The sequence below is a fragment of the Myxocyprinus asiaticus genome, chromosome 23 (genome assembly GCF_019703515.2).
Source record: "Myxocyprinus asiaticus isolate MX2 ecotype Aquarium Trade chromosome 23, UBuf_Myxa_2, whole genome shotgun sequence".
Lineage (NCBI taxonomy): Eukaryota > Metazoa > Chordata > Actinopteri > Cypriniformes > Catostomidae > Myxocyprinus > Myxocyprinus asiaticus.
This window is the reverse complement of record NC_059366.1, coordinates 24,144,220-24,162,902: the sequence shown is the minus strand read 5'-3', so window position 1 is coordinate 24,162,902 and position 18,683 is coordinate 24,144,220. Positions and strand designations below refer to the sequence as shown.

The 18,683-nt window shown below is 38.4% G+C and overlaps 1 protein-coding gene across 2 annotated transcripts in view; it reads right to left on the bottom strand.

Annotated features, from left to right (window-relative positions):
- Nucleotides 1–18,683, bottom strand: part of LOC127414122 (pecanex-like protein 2) — a 33,844-nt gene that overhangs the window by 10,293 nt on the left and 4,868 nt on the right. For both annotated transcript variants that reach the window (XM_051651896.1, XM_051651898.1), the window contains exons 4-25: nucleotides 18,441–18,477; nucleotides 16,788–17,849; nucleotides 16,468–16,609; nucleotides 12,368–12,510; nucleotides 12,135–12,213; nucleotides 11,901–12,021; nucleotides 11,550–11,692; nucleotides 11,311–11,464; nucleotides 11,182–11,214; nucleotides 10,917–11,088; nucleotides 10,689–10,799; nucleotides 10,485–10,576; nucleotides 9,975–10,084; nucleotides 9,651–9,762; nucleotides 9,424–9,516; nucleotides 8,002–8,152; nucleotides 6,844–6,985; nucleotides 5,054–5,231; nucleotides 3,085–3,193; nucleotides 2,808–2,937; nucleotides 1,581–1,639; nucleotides 618–833 (exon numbers count right to left, since the gene is read on the bottom strand). In XM_051651896.1, the coding sequence (XP_051507856.1) occupies nucleotides 618–833; nucleotides 1,581–1,639; nucleotides 2,808–2,937; nucleotides 3,085–3,193; nucleotides 5,054–5,231; nucleotides 6,844–6,985; nucleotides 8,002–8,152; nucleotides 9,424–9,516; nucleotides 9,651–9,762; nucleotides 9,975–10,084; nucleotides 10,485–10,576; nucleotides 10,689–10,799; nucleotides 10,917–11,088; nucleotides 11,182–11,214; nucleotides 11,311–11,464; nucleotides 11,550–11,692; nucleotides 11,901–12,021; nucleotides 12,135–12,213; nucleotides 12,368–12,510; nucleotides 16,468–16,609; nucleotides 16,788–17,849; nucleotides 18,441–18,477 (3,589 nt within the window). The remainder of the gene's footprint in view (nucleotides 1–617; nucleotides 834–1,580; nucleotides 1,640–2,807; nucleotides 2,938–3,084; nucleotides 3,194–5,053; nucleotides 5,232–6,843; nucleotides 6,986–8,001; nucleotides 8,153–9,423; nucleotides 9,517–9,650; nucleotides 9,763–9,974; nucleotides 10,085–10,484; nucleotides 10,577–10,688; nucleotides 10,800–10,916; nucleotides 11,089–11,181; nucleotides 11,215–11,310; nucleotides 11,465–11,549; nucleotides 11,693–11,900; nucleotides 12,022–12,134; nucleotides 12,214–12,367; nucleotides 12,511–16,467; nucleotides 16,610–16,787; nucleotides 17,850–18,440; nucleotides 18,478–18,683) is intronic.

The following is an 18,683-nucleotide window of genomic DNA, read 5'->3' as shown; positions in this document are numbered from 1 at the left end:
CCCAAAATGTACATTTTGTCATCATTTTTCAGTCACGTGTCATTCCCAACTTGTATGATTTTCTTTCTTCTGTAGACCACAAAAGGAGATGTTTAGCAGAATGTTCATGCTGCTCTTTTCCATTCAATGAATGTGAATGGTGACCAGGCACTGACAAAGTCCAAACAAGTCAAAAAGTGTTATATTCTTTTTTACTTGTCCATATGATAGCTTTAGGGGAGGAACAGACTGAAATTCATGTAATTATTCACTCAATCTTCCCCTCCATCGCAGCATTATCAGTGCACATTATCAATGAATAACAATTTTAATTTCAGTATGTTGCTCGCTCAAAGCTTTTGTATGGCTTCAGAAAACTTGGAATATAGGGCACGAGTCTTATGAACCACTTTTGGGTGCTTTTATGGAGCTATTGTCATTTCTAGAACATGAAATCCCCTGGTCACTATTCACTTTCATTTTATGAAAAAGAGCGGGATGAATATTGTGCTAAACTGAAAACTCCTTTTTTGTTCCACAGAAGACAGAAATTCATACAGGTTTGGAATGACATGAGGGAAAGTAAATGATGACATAATTGTCATTTTTGGGTGAACTGTCGCTTTAAGAGCATTTACCCCTGAACTCCAGGCCTCTGAGTTGGAAGGTGACCAGACCGTTACCGACCTCGATGAGGTGAACAAGTGCATTAAGATAGTCAGAAGCCAGGATGAAGCAATCTCCAGCGCAGTAATTTCCCCAGCGGCCCAACATCAGGTCCCCACACAAAGAATGCTGCAAGGAGCGTGTCAAGTACTCATAGAAGATCGAGTTGAGGTTGTTGTCATCACATCCTACATGGTGAGCATATGTATCGCTGAACATGTTTTAATTGCAATGGATAAAAGCATTTTTAAGACAAATCTAAATCATGTATAAGGACTCTATTGTGTCTTCAGAAATAGTAGATACTATGCCATCATAAGACAACACTTAGAATATTAAAAATGTTCAAACAGTGATAAGTGTGAAAACTTCCCTGCAACTCAAAAATGAAAATACTGTCATCACACTCATGTTGTTCAAAGCCCATGTGATTTTTTTGGTGAAACACAAAATGTTAATTTTTTAAACATTTCCTGTCTGCTTACGTACAATGAAAGTGAAAAAGGAATGGGCCAGATGACCACCACAGTATCATGAAATTAGTCAGTACAGCTTGTGTGATATATTTCAAGACTTCAGAATTCATTATCGGCCTAAATAACAGTCTGTTACTCATACAAAGCTATTGAATGGCTTCAGAAGACTTGGAATAGATCCCACAAGTCATTTGGACAGATTTTATGAAACTTTTGTGTTGCTTTTGTCTTATTTGTAGCTAGGCAGACCCATTACATGGAAATGAGCGGCCAGGATATTCTTAAAAAATTCACCTTCTGAGTTCCGATAAAGAAAAAAGATTATATGGGTTTGTAAATGGTGGCTTAGTAAAAGCTGACAAAATGTTATTTTTTTGGGTGAACTTCCTTTAATACAAAGGAAAAAGCATTGTGGTAAAAGTGTTGTTAAAAAAATTAATAGATAAAGACAGTATTTACCAGTCTCTTTGTCAACCTGGGACACCAATCGGCTGTTAGAATTGTCAATTCGTTTGGTGCTGAAAATGTCAAATCAAAGAAAATGTTTAATATCATGTAAATCACCCCATTTAATCTGATGCATTTGCCTGTGTCACCATTCAGTTTTAATATCAACAGTAGCAACATTCTGTGTCATCACATTTTTGGTTGGAAACTACATCAATAATTCAAGATTGTGTGACTTTCTCCATGCTCATACAGGCTGTAGGAATTCAGATAAAGCCCATCAACCATAAATTCACTTTGTCCAGGAGGAAACAAGACAAGCACACCTATAAAAAGCAAGTCTAGCAAATGATGAAATATGCACTCAATTTTTCTAGTGCCCTTTAAGCCTGAAGACTACATTGGCGTCAGCCTTTGCAGTCCCCCTCTGAGTATACACTTTGGCCGCTGTGAAGTTCGCACCAGTCCGTAGGAAAGGTAAAAGGACAAATGTTAATATTAAAATATCTCAATTGTTTCTCCCAGAGAGCAATGATATTCATTGGAGACAGTGGCATAGCAAGAAACATGGCTCTGTGTGCCAGTGCAAAAAAGGTGTATAAGAACTGATGCACAATAAAATGACATGTACTGTTAACAACCATTTTATTCATTCCTTTTTTGCTCTAAATTCCTTTTTAGCCCTGTGTTGTGCGTTAATGCCACTTTAATCATTGGAATAGGTAGGCCTATTAATGTATTCAAATGTAGGGTTTAATATTTAATCATGATATCTGAAATGCCATGATTACATTATTTTGGAAAGATTCATAACTGTTTTCTAAAATATACTGAAGACACAAATGTAAATGGAGAGAATTTGCATTATTTGGGAAAATTGACAAAAATGAACTTCTGAGATATAAGAAAGCAACCTCAGAGCACAAAAAAAAAAAAAAAAAGAAGAAGAAGAAGAAGAAACAACACTCCTCTGGGAATGTGGGTTCGGCAAAAGGGCATTGAGGATGCAGACTGGCCAAAAAGGGGGCACTCAGCACCCTTCTGAAACCTAAAATGACAAATGGGACACCCTATGCATGCAAACAAAGGCCACAAGACCGCAAGTTCACATCAAGTGTGCCATTTAGGGACAGAGCCATTAGCGCACTCACTCAAGCATGCTGCTGGCTGAGAATGCATTACATCACTCCGAGACTGAATGCATGTTTCATGTACATTAGGAAATTGCAGGGAGCTTACTTGTAGTTCCTTTCCCAGAACTTTACTGGCCGTGGATAGGAAGTGATAAAAATAGCGCTCCCGAGGAAGGGGCTGAGAGGTGTATAGAAGAGTGTAGTGATGAACGTCTGCAGCAGCAGCATGGCAGAGTCTGAGCTATTATGTCAAGGAAAACACACGTCTGTGCTGATGACATACTGTACAACTGCAATCATATTACAACAGTCCTTTAACGTAATTGAATATAATTAGGAATGAACATTGCAGTGGGGCCAAGCTAGAGAGATTGCAAGGATATGAGGTACAGCAAAGGGTTGTGCAAATGCATGAAATGCACTACCCCATGCTATCTGCCAGGGGGCAATATATACCAAAATGAAGTGCAGCTTGTGCAGAAGATCCCAAAGCTGTAGACAAAACAAAGAGATGCTGTCAAGTGTCTGCAAGACAAGAAAGCTAGTTATTTTGGGACCAGTTACTGAATGTACAGTACTGTCCGCTAAGAGCTATTTTAGACTATAGTCTGGCACATATGTAAGCTTAAAGAATGTGGAAAACTGTAGTCACTGACTATATAGATTAATTTTATTAACTTCTCATTTATTAACAAGCTATTTTACTTTATGAAACAAAATGAATCCTCTTGTAATATATTAGACCTAGTAATTAGAGCGTAGTCTCTATTTACTTCCATTGTCCAATACTGCTCCACTGTTTTGGGCCTGGTTGCAAAAAAAAAAAAAAAAAAAGAATTATGATTGTAATAGTAATTTTTCTTAGCTTAAGGAGTTTCTTGCAACAGGGCCATGGAATATATATAGTTTCAGCCTCAGACGGCACACACACAGTTTACTCACTGACCGTCTAATAATGTATAATTTGTGAAAATTGAAGGCTCCAATCATATTGCCCCACTGCATTGCAACTTCTAGGAATGAAGTGGCATGGAGTTTTATCAGTCCGCCAAGAAATAAAATTTAAATAACATTGGGAAGTTACTTGTGATGAAAAACGAATCACTGTATATTTCAGTGTTTGCCAGGTTACTAGTATCAAATCTTTGATTGAATCAGTTTTTTTTTTTTTTTCAGGCATGACTAGTAGCAAGCATACTAGATAGATATTGTATATTTTGTGTAGTTTTCTCTCTGTGACATAATCAGTAATTATTTATGGAAGATTTTCAGTGCCTAAATAAAAGCAAAGGGGAAAAGCAAACAAGTTGAAAAGAAATACAAATTTGCTAGTTCTCTTCTCATAAGCCATAGACCATTTCAAGTATGTTAACAATAACAAAGGAATTAGAACGCTACTGGCCTGGGAGCACTTTAATTTTTCGTTAGTTCCAGGCATCCAGGGAGCATCCAGCAACCAAACAACATGGTCCACATTTTAATAATGACATTTTATGACAATCGTCTTAACGTTATTATTGTTAATCGTGTCAAATTCAATATGAATGAAGTGCCTCCTGCTGTTGTTTTGAATGAGTACGACAACTAGTAGGAAATGGGACAAAAGGGCCAAGAAGACACTTCCTTAAACAGTCCTTGAAATGGTCTATAAACAAAAATCGTGTCATAATTTAAAGCAAAATGCAAACCGTTTTTTTAAATTTTTTTTTTACTTTGTGTTTTGCTCACACTGAAATGCAATCCTGGCTGGCAAGTTGCAACATTGCTTTTTCCTTAACAGAAACATGTTTTTCATGCCATTTTGGAAAGTCATTTCAGCACTCTGAATAAGCTATTGCATTTCACTCCTGTGTCTGTAAAAATGACACAAAGAAATGCAATGCATAACATAGTTCTTCAACTTTGTACTTTCAACATATTGCTTTTCCCACTTGCTTTTATTTATGCATTGAAAATTTTCCATAAGTAAGTACCAATTATGTCCAAATATAAGCAAAATATACAATATTATTGTCTATCTAGTTTGCGTGCTACTAGTCGTGCCTTTACGTGCATTACTTTTAGACAGCCAGAAATTCTGATCACAAAGTCTACACACTTTTTTTCGGTAATTCCTCCAGTGTTTTCTGTATGACCGTTCGTGGCCATACCCCACCCTTAAATGGCAGGTTAAAAACAAAAACTGTGGTTGGTCACTGTGCATGTCGGTCAGACAGTCTTTTCCTGTCTATGAAGGTGGTTCTTAGCAAGAACAAAGCTGCAATGTTGACCAGACTTCTTAAAATTCTGGCTAAACAGGACTATTGTCAGACAAGTTGTACTAATGTTGCCTCTCAAGCCCCTAAAACTGACCTTGCTGAAGATGATGGACATAAGAAAGAAGTTGAGCAGGAAGGTTTCTGAGGCACTGCTGCAGTCGAACTCAAAGAAGATGATGGTGAAGATGAGCGTGAGGAACTGGTAGCTGGGATTGCAGAAGGAGGCACGAAGAAGCTTCATCCCAGCAACTGTCATCAAGAAGACATCACAGCTGGAGCGAGACACAGACATCTGAGCCACTAAGCATACATCCAAGCAAAGCAAAGAGCAATAAGGGGGGCTCTGACACAGGGCTACAACTTCTTCTAAGACCACCACATATGTTGCTTAATTTACCTTTTGGACAAAACTGTGAGAGTTGAACTAAAAAGTTATGTAAAATGAAGAACTTACATTTCTGATTTTTTTTTTTTTTTTTTTTTTTTTTTGCCAGTCAGAAAACTAGCCTATCAGAAAATCTTTGCTTCTCTGCCTTTCATGAGTTTGAGTTTGCTGACATAGGGTTGGCTGACATTACATGTGTGGGATGGGGGCAGTCTAATTCAGTCTAGCTAGGAATCCAGCAGAAGTTACCAAAAAGGATGACAGTTTTTGGGGGGGAAATTAATGGAAGGTAATGTATTTTAGTGTATAAAATAAAATGTGTTAATAAAAAAATTTAAATAAATGTGTGCAGCTTTATTCTAAAAGAACAGATTAGGGAAGTTTAAAATAATTGTACTAGTGTATAGCAATTTATAAAAGTAGTGAATAGCAAAAATATATTCGTTTAAAATGTAAATTAATAGATTGATTCTTAGGGGCCGCTAGCACCAAACACGTTTTTCATTGTTTTAATTGTAAATATGCGCTTGACGGACATCTTTGAACATTGTGCCGCATTTTGCTGTGTTTCCAGTGTCTCACGCATTTTTAGGTGTCAGGTTAAAAAGGACTTCAACTGAAAAAGGGATAGTTCACCCAAAAATGAAAATTAATTCATCATTTACTCACCCTCGTGCCATCCAAGATGCAGATGACTTACTTTCTTCTGCAGAACACAAAGATTTTTAGAAGCATATTTCAGCTCTGTAGGTCCATACAATGCAAGTGAATGGGTGCCAACATTTGTACGCTCCAAAAAGCACATAAAGGCATCATAAAAGTAATCCATATGACTCCAGTGTTTTAATCCATATCTTTAGAAGTGATATGATAGGTGTGGGTGAGAAAAAGATCAATATTTAAGTCATTTTTTTGCTAGAAATTATTCTCCCTGCCCAGTAGGGGGCAATATGCATGAAGAATGTGACTCACCAAAAACACAAGAAGAAGAATGTGAAAGTTAAAGTGGAGATTGACTGAGCAGGGAGGAGAATTTATAATAAAAAAGGACTTAAATATTTATCTGTTTCCCATCCACACCTATCATATCGCTTTTGAAGACATTGATTTAACCTCTGGATTCTTATGGATTACTTTTATGCTGACTTATGTGATTTTTCGAGCCTCAAAATTTTGGCACCCATTCACTTCCATTGTATGGACTAAAACAACTGAGAAATTCTTCTAAAAAATCTTCATTTGAGTTCAGCAGAAGAAAGAAAGACATACACATCTGGGATGGCATAAGGGTGAGTAAATGATGGGAGAATTTTCATTTTTGGGTGAACTAACCCTTTAAATACACTTCTTGAGCCACCTGCGTTCGGTTCCCTTCATGGTGTTGCGGCTGCGTCTACAACGCTTTCGGTCTGAACAGCCCCTTCAAGGACTAAAATATTAATAATTTTGTCCAAAATCTGTATAGAATGTGCTGTAAGAATAAGTGGAGAGAAACTTACTGTATTCCTAGTTTCTTACGATGGCTGAGGGCAAAGCCATCATTGGTAAGTGCACTGAGGACAATGGCTGGGTAGACCACATACTTTTCAAAAGTCAACAGCCCCACATAGAGACGTTCAAACCACATCAAATGAGCATCCTCTGAAAATAATGCATGAGGGGCTATTTCAGGTATTACTTTCGTGTAATTTGCAAAATTGTTTAAGAAAAGCTTTTAAAGCAGTGGTTCTCAACCCTGTTCCTGGGGGGGGGGACCACTGTTTTTATGGGATAGTTCACCCAAAAATGAAAATTCTCTCATGATTTACTCAACCTCATGCCACCTCATGTGTATGACTTTATTTCTTCTGAAGAACACAAATTAAGATATTTAGAAGAATTTTTCAGCTCTGTAGGTCCTCACAATGCAAGTGAATGGGTGCCAACATTTTGAAACTCCAAAATCCACATAAAGGGAACCTAAAAGTAATCCATATGATTCCAGTGGTTAAATCCATGTGTTCAGACACGATATGAAAGGTTCGGGTGAGAAACATAAAATTTTAAGCCATTTTTTGTCACAAATTCTCCTCCCTGCCCACTAGGGGGCGATATGCAAGAAGTATGTGAATCATCAAAAACAGAAGGAGAATTAGAGTGTAAAAGTAAAGTGGAGATTGACTGAGCAGGAAGGAGAATTTATAGTAAACAAATACTTAAATATTGATCTGTTTCTCACCCGTACCTATCATATCGCTTCTGAAGATATGGATTTAACTACATGGGTCGTCTGGAGTAATTTTATTTTGCCCATATGTGGATTTTGGAGCTTGTATGGACTTAAAGAGCTGAGAAATACTTCTAAAAATCTTTGATTGTGTTCAGCAGAAGAAAGTAAGTCATTCACATCTGGAATGGCATGAGGGTGAGTAAATGATGAGAGAATTTTCATTTTTGGGTGAACTAACCCTTTAAGGATTCACACGACCATTTTCAAGGTTTTTCATTCCAATGTTCAAGAAAAGGAAAGGAGGTTTACAAGTTTATAACAGTTATAAATAGACAGAGGTTTAGCATGCAAAGTTTTTGGTAACATTCCATTCTCTTTAAAATCACTGATATTCATATAACTCTAAATCTACTGTATGTGAATGCACAGGAGTAAACTGAGAACTGACCTCTGGGTTCAAACAGTGAGTACTCTTTACTCTTCAGCACAGGATGGGAGATCCACAGCCAGGGATGGTGTTTGCGTAACTGAGGGATGAGATAGTGGGTGACAAAGCCCACAGTGGCTGCTAAGGCATACAGCACTATGGAGACAAACGGCTGTAAGACAAAACATAAAAAATTAACCGAGTGTTAGTTGACAGTATGACTATGCCAACTAAACATCCCTGATTCTTGTCTACTTCTGATTTTGCTAATCTTAATTTTAGCATATATTGATATATTCATCAACGCTGGTGTCACAAATAGACATTCTGATGAAGTTCAGTTTGCAAAGAGGACTTAATGTGTCTGTTACACATGATTTCAGACCATTTTTCATCTGGCAAAGTTTCATTCTTGATAAACAGTAAGCCAATATTTTTTTCCCCCTTTTGCTCTGGTGTGCAGACAATAATTACACAAGTTAAATGATGAATCATTTCAAATCAAAGCATCCCGAAGAGGTTTATAAACCGTAGCATTTGCTGCATCATGGAAAGTGAACCTGCCCGGGCAGAATTACGCATTTTCCATTGATTAAGAATAGGCCTAGCTTAGGCCTACTATGTAGCAGGCAGTGGCAAAAATTATTTTTGTTCGACTTTAATGTGATTTTATCATTTGATATATGTATTGTGCTATTTAGGCTCATAGCTCACTGAGCACCTTATTCTGTGCTATCTGAGATTGTGTTTGACACATCCATGACAATAAACGTTCTTTATTCCAGAGTCCCGACTCCCGACAAATAACACAGTAACCTTTCGTGAACTCTCGCGGTTAACCAAATATGACAAAAGGTTACCGTGCACATATTTAGGGTATTAAGGCACCTTTTTCTTTATCATTAAACATTAAATGCATGCAGGACTTAAACATTTTAAAGTCATCTATACTGTTGCACGAATTCTGTCGCTTATATGAATTTAAACCATCAGCTTTGTACACAGCTAGGGTAAACTGCACTTTGTGTTTGGAAGCGTTTTTGCAAATCAGATGCTGTTCTCTGTAGTCCCTCAAATAAACGCGCTGCACCTGTGAGACGCAGATTCCCTGAGTGTGCACTCGAGGCCTGTGCTTGCGCTGCTGTCGTCCAGCACGCATTCGGCCGAATAAATGGTATTTCACATAAGGCTGACATACAGTATATGTGGATTTATAATAGATATCTCAAAATAAATAAATAACTGATTTATAGCTCAGGGCCCTATGGGTTTAGAGGCCCCTGCGCAATGGCCCAATCGGCCCGGTGGTTAATCCGTTCCTGGATATATTAGTATATACAGTAGGAGTGGAAGTTATGCAGACATACTGTATGTTGAGAGACAATTTTTTCCAGACAGACTTAAAGTAACAAAGATGCATTTTTATAAGTAAAACAAACTCACCCTTAGAGACAGGAACACAGTGCTGGCAGTTACTGCAAAGGTTAAAATCGAGGCGAGAATACAGACAACCAGATCTGACAGTAAAATCTCTTTCTGCAAAATAAAATATATTTTAACACATTAAGATTCACAATAAAAATTGTGATTAATTCTGTACATGCATCCTTGGAAGCAAACACTAAAGTTGATGTTCATATGAATACAGAATGATTTTCGAATTTTCCTACCACTGAGCCTTTGAGTTTCTCTGGAAGAGGGTCTGTGCTCTCAGAAGATATCTCATCCTCCTCTTCCTCGTCATGCCCAAGTGATGGCATCAGCTTGGACTTAATCAATGAGCTGAGATGACGAGTAAATATTATTTACAAAGACGAGTAAATATTTGCTTGCCAACAGTGTTTGCTTTCCGAGCATTAGACTCTTAATCCATGTGGTTTAATCCAAAACGAGATGTTCTTTTACTAAAGCCCTTTTAGAGAGCTTCAAGCTATGGCAGATATTTAAAATGCTCCTAATCAAATGATATGTGGAAAACACACAACTTTTCTTACAACAACACAGATGGATCACTGCTTTGTCGACTAAGATGGTAAGACAGGACCACTAGCAGGGCACAGAAACCAGAGAAAAGTGCTGGAATATGCTGCTCATCCCATGGCTCCTACAAAAAGGATATCGGATCATGAATCAGGTTCCACATAACTGATCTCATCATCATCAAGCTTAAACACACAGCTGATCCTAAAACAGCATTTTATTTATTATTCTATGATTTTTGAAAATGTACATAGGAAAAAGAACCAAGTAACCACAGGAAATAATGTTTTCTCAACTCACTAAGAGCAAAGAAGGCCACTGCTCTTAGAAATGTGTATTACCAGAGACATGCAAAATGAACCCCATTTCACCAAACTTGTTGTAATCTTGTGTATTATTGTTGCATTAAAAAAAATAGAATGATCTAATGATTTTTGTAATATGTTTCATTTAATTCAGATAGATTAAATGCACATTTGACAATTTCAGTGAAACTAAACGATTTCCCATAAGACAAATCTTACCTTCAAAGAACCAAGACAGAATCCATAAAGTAAAGATAACGCTATAATACTCCGTAGTATGCAGTACACTGCTGAATGGAGTCCTGTTGCAGCTAAAAAGAAAGGAGACAGCAACATTATTTTTCTCCAATTTTATATTTGGATCATTTTCGATTGTCTACTTTTTGGAAACAAAGTAAAAAATTATTTGCCATGTATACAGACCTGTACCTCCAAAAAAGTGCATGTCAATTTGTTCTAAGAAGTATATAATGAAGGTGTTGATTTGTGGAAAGAGGCCAAGAAGAAACGTTATTGGAAAACAGTATGTAAACCCTGAAAAGATCAGATCAATATCAAGTTAAATGCTGTCCATCAAACTTGAATCTCACTATACAAAACTGACTACAACAATTTGAATCGTTAATGTTTTAAACGTGTGTTTTGACTCACCGACTAAAATGTCTTGCACATAGTGGAGAGTATCATATGTAACTATTGTGATGCCATAGACAGTGGACACAGGGAGGTCTGGTTTCTTCAACACTATCTCCAAAATCCAAATAAGGCCACAGAACATACAGAAATATGCAGATCTACTGTAGACAACAATTTGATTATGCCCCTGCACAAATTGACATGGGAAAGAGTGTCTTTAAACGTTAAACACAATCAGATGCAATTAAGGTTTTTTTTAATACATCTCTATTTAACTCACATGAGTAGGTGATGCCGCATCCGGCTGTACACTCTATAAAACATAAGAGGTTTTAGGTTTTTGCAAGCAGCATTGCAATAGCTTCATTCTCAGCAAAAAAATAAACCTAAAATATGAGCAAAACAGTACCTTCAGCAAGGAATACTGACAGCTAGCAATGACCACACAGAACTGAAAGACCCAGATGTCTTTGAAGCAGCCCTCATTTAGAAGAACAAACCCAAGGAAAGCCACCAAGAAAGCTAAGAATACAGCCACCATGTTCTCAGTCATATCCTTATTCCTGCAAAAACAATGAGCATTTTAAGTTGCTGTGGCATTTGGAAACCAATGTGAAATCTGAAAAACATCCTGAGACTTTTACAGACCTGTCTAATAATGCCATCAAAGTTAACCGATCGTACAATATGTTCACCCATTTCCCGGGAAAAACCTTTAGCTTGTAGTAGAGCTTTCTAGAGGTTTTCTCTTGAGTTGATGTCTCTGGAGATTCGTCCAAGGAATCCTCTTCCTGTGCATGAGAAATTATTTTACCATTTTATTTATTAGTATTTTATTAGGCAATTTAAATGGACAGTTCACCTAAAAATGAAAATTCTGTCACCATTTACTCACTCTTGTACGTATCAAGCATGAATGGATTTTGAGAGCTATGGTGGAGGGTAAGAGTTTCTTAGAAGTCTTGGAACACAACTCCCCCCCAAAGAAGGATTCTATACCTGGGTTCTCCTGGGCCGGAGACGGCGAGTTGGAAGGATACGTGGCTGGAATGGGCATTCGGAGGGCCTGCCCACCAACCCATCCTGACACTCAGAGTTAGAGGATGTAGAGAGCAGATCACTAACAGAGATATAAGAACATTACAACTCTTAAACATAGCTATTTCTATTTTCAAATTGATTTTGAATACTTTTTGATGTGATTGTAAAAGTGAATTTGATAGTATAGTGTACCATATGTTGCCAGTGATGAGCTCTGCACCAAGGGGTAAGTTTAGAGCTCTTTCATTGTACAGTTTCCGAGGTCTCTCTCCTGTAGATATTGTACATGTTAAAAACATTACAAGTGCTAGACCACTAAGCCCAGCTCTAAATGCACAAACATCAAATTATATGACATGGCACATAACATAATTAGCACATCTGTACAGGTTTTTCTGCTATTATTGTCTGTGCACTTGACTTACTGTGAACAGTGTGAAAGGTGTATGCCTCCTCTTTGGATGTGGCCTCTGGTCTACAGATGACCTGTAGCATAGAGCTCTCTGACTGGGATGTTTGTGAGGGCAGAGAGTCATAGTCTGGGTCCCTCTCCTTATCTGCCTGTGGACTGTGAGAGAATGAAGAAAATTATCCCTAAAATGCAGTTTTTTGTTATATTTTTCACAGTAAGTGGTGTTTTCCTCTGACATTCCAGGAATTCCTCAATTAACGTGAACTCTTTTTTTCCCATTCATTTTGGATTTGTTATCTACAGTTTATATGTAATTACACACATACAATAATAAGCATCATGTCCCTGTTTAGAGTTATATTACTGTAAGTGTGATAGCAAATAGCAAGCTGTCATTTAGCAGATGCTTTTATCCAAAGCAATTTATGGGTTACAGATTAGGTAGACACACACAGTCTAAAATATAAATAACATTTATTTTATTTGGAATTGTATAAAAGATATGCATCTAACTCTAACTTGTATAACATATGTACAGTACTCTAGGGGGTAAAGTCAGCTATGACTATGGAGTTAAATGGAGTACGTATTACCACACATAAAACATAAAAAATGTCAAACATTAGATTTGATATAAGCTGTATTCACACCCTTAGCACACCATTTATATCCCTTTGCAAAAAATGTTAGCAAACACTCAAAACATCAGTATCTGGAAACATTTTAGTCTCAGATCACGCCCTGGTGAGTTTAGAGGTGTTGCCACATATGGAGAAAAAGAAATCATATAGCTGGCGCCTTAATGTGTCCCTTTTGCAAAATCCTGATTTCCAGCAAATGTTAAAGACTGAAATCAGTGTTTATATGGAGACCAACTGGTCCTCAGTACCCTCTGTGGGCGTGGCTTGGGAGGCACTTAAGGTGGTTCTTAGAGGTCGGATCATACATTATGCCTCATTCACCAAAAAATCCAAAGCACGAGAACTCGTGGAGTTGGAAGGAAATATTAAAAGTGCAGAGGCAGAGCTGTAGCGCCGTATGTCATCTGAAGGCCTCAGAGAATTGACCCAATTGAAACATAGATATAACACTATTTTGTCGCAGAAAGTGGAGTTTTGGTTATTCAGGGCAAGACAGTCATACTTTGAGTTGGGGGACAAAGCAGGGAAGCTTTTGTTTAGATATATAAAGCAGAGAGAGTCTTTTTCTACCATTCCCTCAGTTAAATCTGCTGGTGGTGAAATTTATACCTCAGCCATTGATATTAATAATGCCTTTAAAGAATTCTATCTTGATCTTTAGAGTTCCATGTTTTCGTCTACTGATGAAGACATTAGAAACTTTGTGGAACCATTAGATCTTCCTAAACTGAAGACTGAGCAAAAAAACGCTATTGATTCTGAGATAAACTTGGAGGAGCTTGATGAGGTAATTAAGTCCCTACCTACTGGCAAGGCTCTGGGGCCAGATGGTTTTGCCACAGAATTTTTTAGATCCTATGTTACAGAACTGGCTCCAATTTTTTTTAGAAGTTTATACTGAATCATTAAAGAATGGAAAGCTTCCCCCAACCATGACACAAGCCCGGATCAGTCTGATTCTTAAAAAGGACAAAGATCCAAGCGAGTGTAAAAGTTACCATCCAATCTCCCTGATCCAACTAGATGTAAAAATTTTGTTAAAAATTTTGGCCAACCGATTAAGTAAAGTTATAACATCTCTTATACATATAGATCAGGTGGGGTTTATTCGAGGCCGCAGCTCTTCTGATAAAATTAGGCGTTTCATTAATATTATGTGGTCAGTAGCGAATGATCAGTCTCCGGTCACTGCCATCTCACTTGATGCCGAAAAGGCGTTTGATATGGTAGAATGGGATTATATTTTAAAAATTCTGTATGGGTTCAGGAGTACATTTATTGGTTGGATTAAGTTACTTTATAAACACCCTGTAGCAGCGGTACAAACAAATTGATTAATTTCAGATTATTTTACTCTGAATAGGGGCACTCAGCAGGGTTGCCCTCTTTCCCCATTATTGTTCTGTCTTGCACTGGAACAATTAGCAGCCGCGATAAGAAAGGAGGATGATTTTCCAGGGGTGATTGCGGGAGGTGTGGCACAAAAGCTTCTGCTTTACGCAGATCATATTTCATTATTCATCTCCGACCCCACTAGATCTATGCCTTGCCTCCACAGAATTATTCATTCCTTTTCCAAGTTCACAGGATACAAAGTCAGTTGTCCGAAGCTTTGGCTTTGACAGCGTACTGCCCAGTAACAGCCTTCCAGCTGGGCGCCTTCCAATGGCCCAAACGGGGCATTAAGTATTTGGGAATTTTATTCCCAGCAAATTTGTCTGATTTAGTCAGAGTTCATTTTGATCCCTTAATAAAAAGGTTTTTGAATGATGTGGACAGGTGGGCTTCATTACACTTATCGATGATTGGGATGGTTAATGTAATTAAATGAATTGTATTCCAAATTTCAACTACCTGTTACAATCTCTCCCTATAGATATCCCCCTCTCTTATTTCAAGCAATTTGATAGCATAGCGAAGTCCTTCATTTGGAATGGTAAGCGTGCCAGGTTAAACTTCAATAAGTTACATAGGCCGATTGACAAAGGTGGGTTAGGCCTACCCAAGATTGGTCGCTTCCAATTGAGGGGGCCCCTCCCTGGTTTTGTATTGAAAAGGAAGCTCTTGCCCCTATCTCGCCTCTGCATAGCCTTTCGATCAAATTAATCTGAGAAGTTCAGTCACACCCCATTATTTTGCATTTACACTCGATGTGGACAAAAGTGTCCAGAGTGTTTAATTCAGATATTTATTTAAACGTAGCCTCGAGCATATGGCAGAACCCTAAACTATGCATTAATAAGTCAGATTGGATTGTGAGGGGGGTTAATACACTCGGTGACCTATATGAGAGTGGATTATTGAGACCTTTTGAAAATTTGGTTCAAAATTTTGGGATTCCCAGATCTCAATTTTATAAGTATTTACAGCTGCGCCACTTACTCTGCACTGTTTTTGGGAGTGGCACGCACCCCCCTAGAGCGGCAAATACTCTGGGAGTGGTGATTACTGCTTTTGGAAAAGGTCATGAGGCATCAGTGTATTACTCCCTGCTAATTCAGAGTCTGGGGGACGGAGCTTTAAATTCCCTCAAAAGATTATGGGAGGAAGATTTAAATTTGTTTTTGGAGGAGGGAGTGTGGGCTAGGATTCTTAAAAACGTCAAGTCTGCATCTAGAGATGCAAGGGTGTGCCTTATGCAATTTAAGATTCTACATAGATTTTATTGGACCTCTTCTAAATTGTATAGGCTTGGTCTTAAGGACACACCCACCTGCTGACGATGCCATTTAGAAGATGAAGACACAACCCATATTTTTTGGGGGTGTCGTAAGATACAGGAGTTCTGGTTGAGGGTCCAGAATTTTATGCCCGACGTATTGGGTAATTGGATCTCCTTTTGCCCCAGGCTCTATATTTTGGGTGACGGGGCGGTCATTGATGTAGGAGGATCCTGGCCAGTGTTATGGTGGGCAGACAGGTTATCCTTAGAGGCTGGAAGTCACCTGGAGCCCCCTCGTTTCGTGAGTGGTGCGAGGAGATGGGCAGGGTGGCAGCTTTTGAGGAGGTGTCGTGTAGAAGGCTGGGGATCTGGGATCCATTTGATGGGAAATGGGGCAGTTATTTGACATTTCTGGGGGACTCTCAGGGAGGGATTATGGAGAGAGAGGTGCAGTTTGAGATGTGTATGTTTATTATATTTTTTTTTATTTTTTTTTATTTTATTAATTTTTTTCTGTGTGTGTGTACTTATGTGAGACCACGAGGATGTTCGTAGGGGGTCGGGTGGGGTTGTTGATTGGGGAGGGGGAGGGGTAGTAGTGGGAGTTAAATGTTAATTCATTGTATATATGTTTTGTTTTTCTTTGTCATTTCTATGACTCAAATAAAAATGTTAATCTTAAAAACTTCAGAATCTACCTGTCCAGCACAAATTGAAATGCTCTTTAGTAAATAGCTAATACTATTGCAAGATTCTTATTCATCTCAGCTGTCATTCTCCATGATAACCTAAAGATGCTGTAATACCCACCTTTCTGGAGAAACAATAGGAATGAGAGTTTTTGGGATGGTTTTCACTGTATCTGTAGCCAGACTGTTTGGGGGATTTGGACGCTCCTGTCTCCCTGTAGACTCTGAGATTTCAGAGCTCTTCTCCGCTACCATGCTTTCCTCTGAAAGGTAAATATTAAAAATGTGATAAGTGTGTAATTTTTGCAACACCAACGGAATTGGTGGCAATAATAATAATAATTGTTTTCAAACAGGTTTCCCAAATTACATTCACCACCTTTAAAGGCATAATTTGAGTAAAGATATTAAACTTAGTGGCATGCATAAACGAACAGTCACCCTTTTTCTCTTCTTTCTCCTCCTTGGCTTGATTTCCACCTCTGAATCTTGCGCTGTTGATAGACTCCAGCAAAGAGACAAACTCAACAAAATTGGACTCATTGGGTATCTGGCCCTCCTTGGCTTCTAGGTCTGATTTGGAGGAGGTCATCGTGCAGGGCTTTTCTTTGGCTTTGTTGCTAATAAGGACTGCATCTCGTCCACTGTCAATGCTGAGTCCTCTACCATGTGTTCTTCCACTTTGGGTACACCTCATATATGCTGATGGAATCTGCAGGAATCCAACAGCATCCAGCTTAAGCTCCGGAGGGTTGTTTTCATCAGGATGTGAGTGCAAATCAATGCCAGAGGAGCTGTTATTTGTCAACTGGGGACTTATGAGATTAGACATCTCATGCTCATTGCTCTCAATTTCTTTGCAGTCCTGAGCAGAGTCAGAGCTTATTGGTTCTTTGGCAAGAAGGCTGTCTTGATGCTCTGACTGCTCCTGAAAAAATGTATCTCCTGCAACCTGCGTCTCTATTTTGTCATCATCAGCAGATGGTTCCTTTACTTCATGAGGCGAATCAAAAGTGATGACTGGAATTTTGACAGTAAAGTCTGAGTCTCCGTGATGGGACTGAGCTGACTCTAAGATGCTAAGTTTGACCGACTCTTCCAGCTCAGCTGCTGTCTGTGGATCACAGCTCATTGTAATAATGATCTTTACTGTATCACTCTCGTCTAGGTGGGCAGAAGGACTCGAGTTATCCACCAGCACCACAGCAATTTCATCAGAGCAATAATTCTCTTCAGGTCTTTCTCCACTATCACTATCTCGTGTTATTTCTAGAGAGGTATTATTGTTGTTGGGGTCGGTTGGGGGCTTCTCTTTCTCCTCTATATTGTCTTCAGTGGAACGGGGCAGATAATCATCAGTTTTGTGTTGGTCAGCTAAATGAATCTGCTCTCCCTGCAGGAGTGGGGCAGACTGGTCAGTGTTGGGACTGAATACATCTTCAGGAGTGAGTCTCTCCTCACCCTCTGGCCTAGATCTTTCATGACAGAGCGCATCACCCTGGCCTGCAAAAGCCACACAGTAGAAAAACATCTTTGAAATGTCAGATAGAGATATGGTTTATGAAAGATTTAATTTGAATAAGCTACCAAGTGCTGAACCCTGTAAGATTATGTCACATCCTGTTTTGACAAAAGGAAGTTAAACTGAACAACGTCAACCTACTTCATAAAAGGTGAAATGTGACATTTCTGTAACACTACCATAACTATATGGAATAATATTCCAAACAAAACCTCATGCCATTATTTGATTCAGTGTTGCTATGTCAGGCTAGTTAAATTCAACCACATATTTTGAAATGTCTATGTTTAAGATCCTCACAATATAGGTGTGTTTGGGTTTTCAGGAAAAAGCTGTCTCTTTTTTAAGAGGTGCTGGCAGGATGTCACATTGATATCCTACACTCTCTCATATTTGTGTGACATGTAACTGAGGCTAGACTGAAAGCTGTCAAGTTATTCTTCAGCACATATGATCGACTCTATGATATTTACTATGATATGCTGTATCTGCAGAGCCTGTTCCCAGAATTGCGAGGATCTCTTGCACTGCAGTAGAGCCAGGCCAGTTCTATAATTAAAGCTGTTACATACCCTCGATGTTCTTCAACCCGTCAGAATTTGGACACTCCTTCACAGTTGTAGAAAGCAAGATTAACAAAAAAGCAGATTAACATTAAAAATGCAGAAAAATATTACACATAACAGTATACACAGCAAGATTTGATTTCTTCTTATTTCTTTCTTCTCATAAAGCCATTATGTTTTACTGTATATGTTGTAGTACAATTGTTAAGAAAAACAATTGCCATGGACATATTTGTTACTATTTTGCAA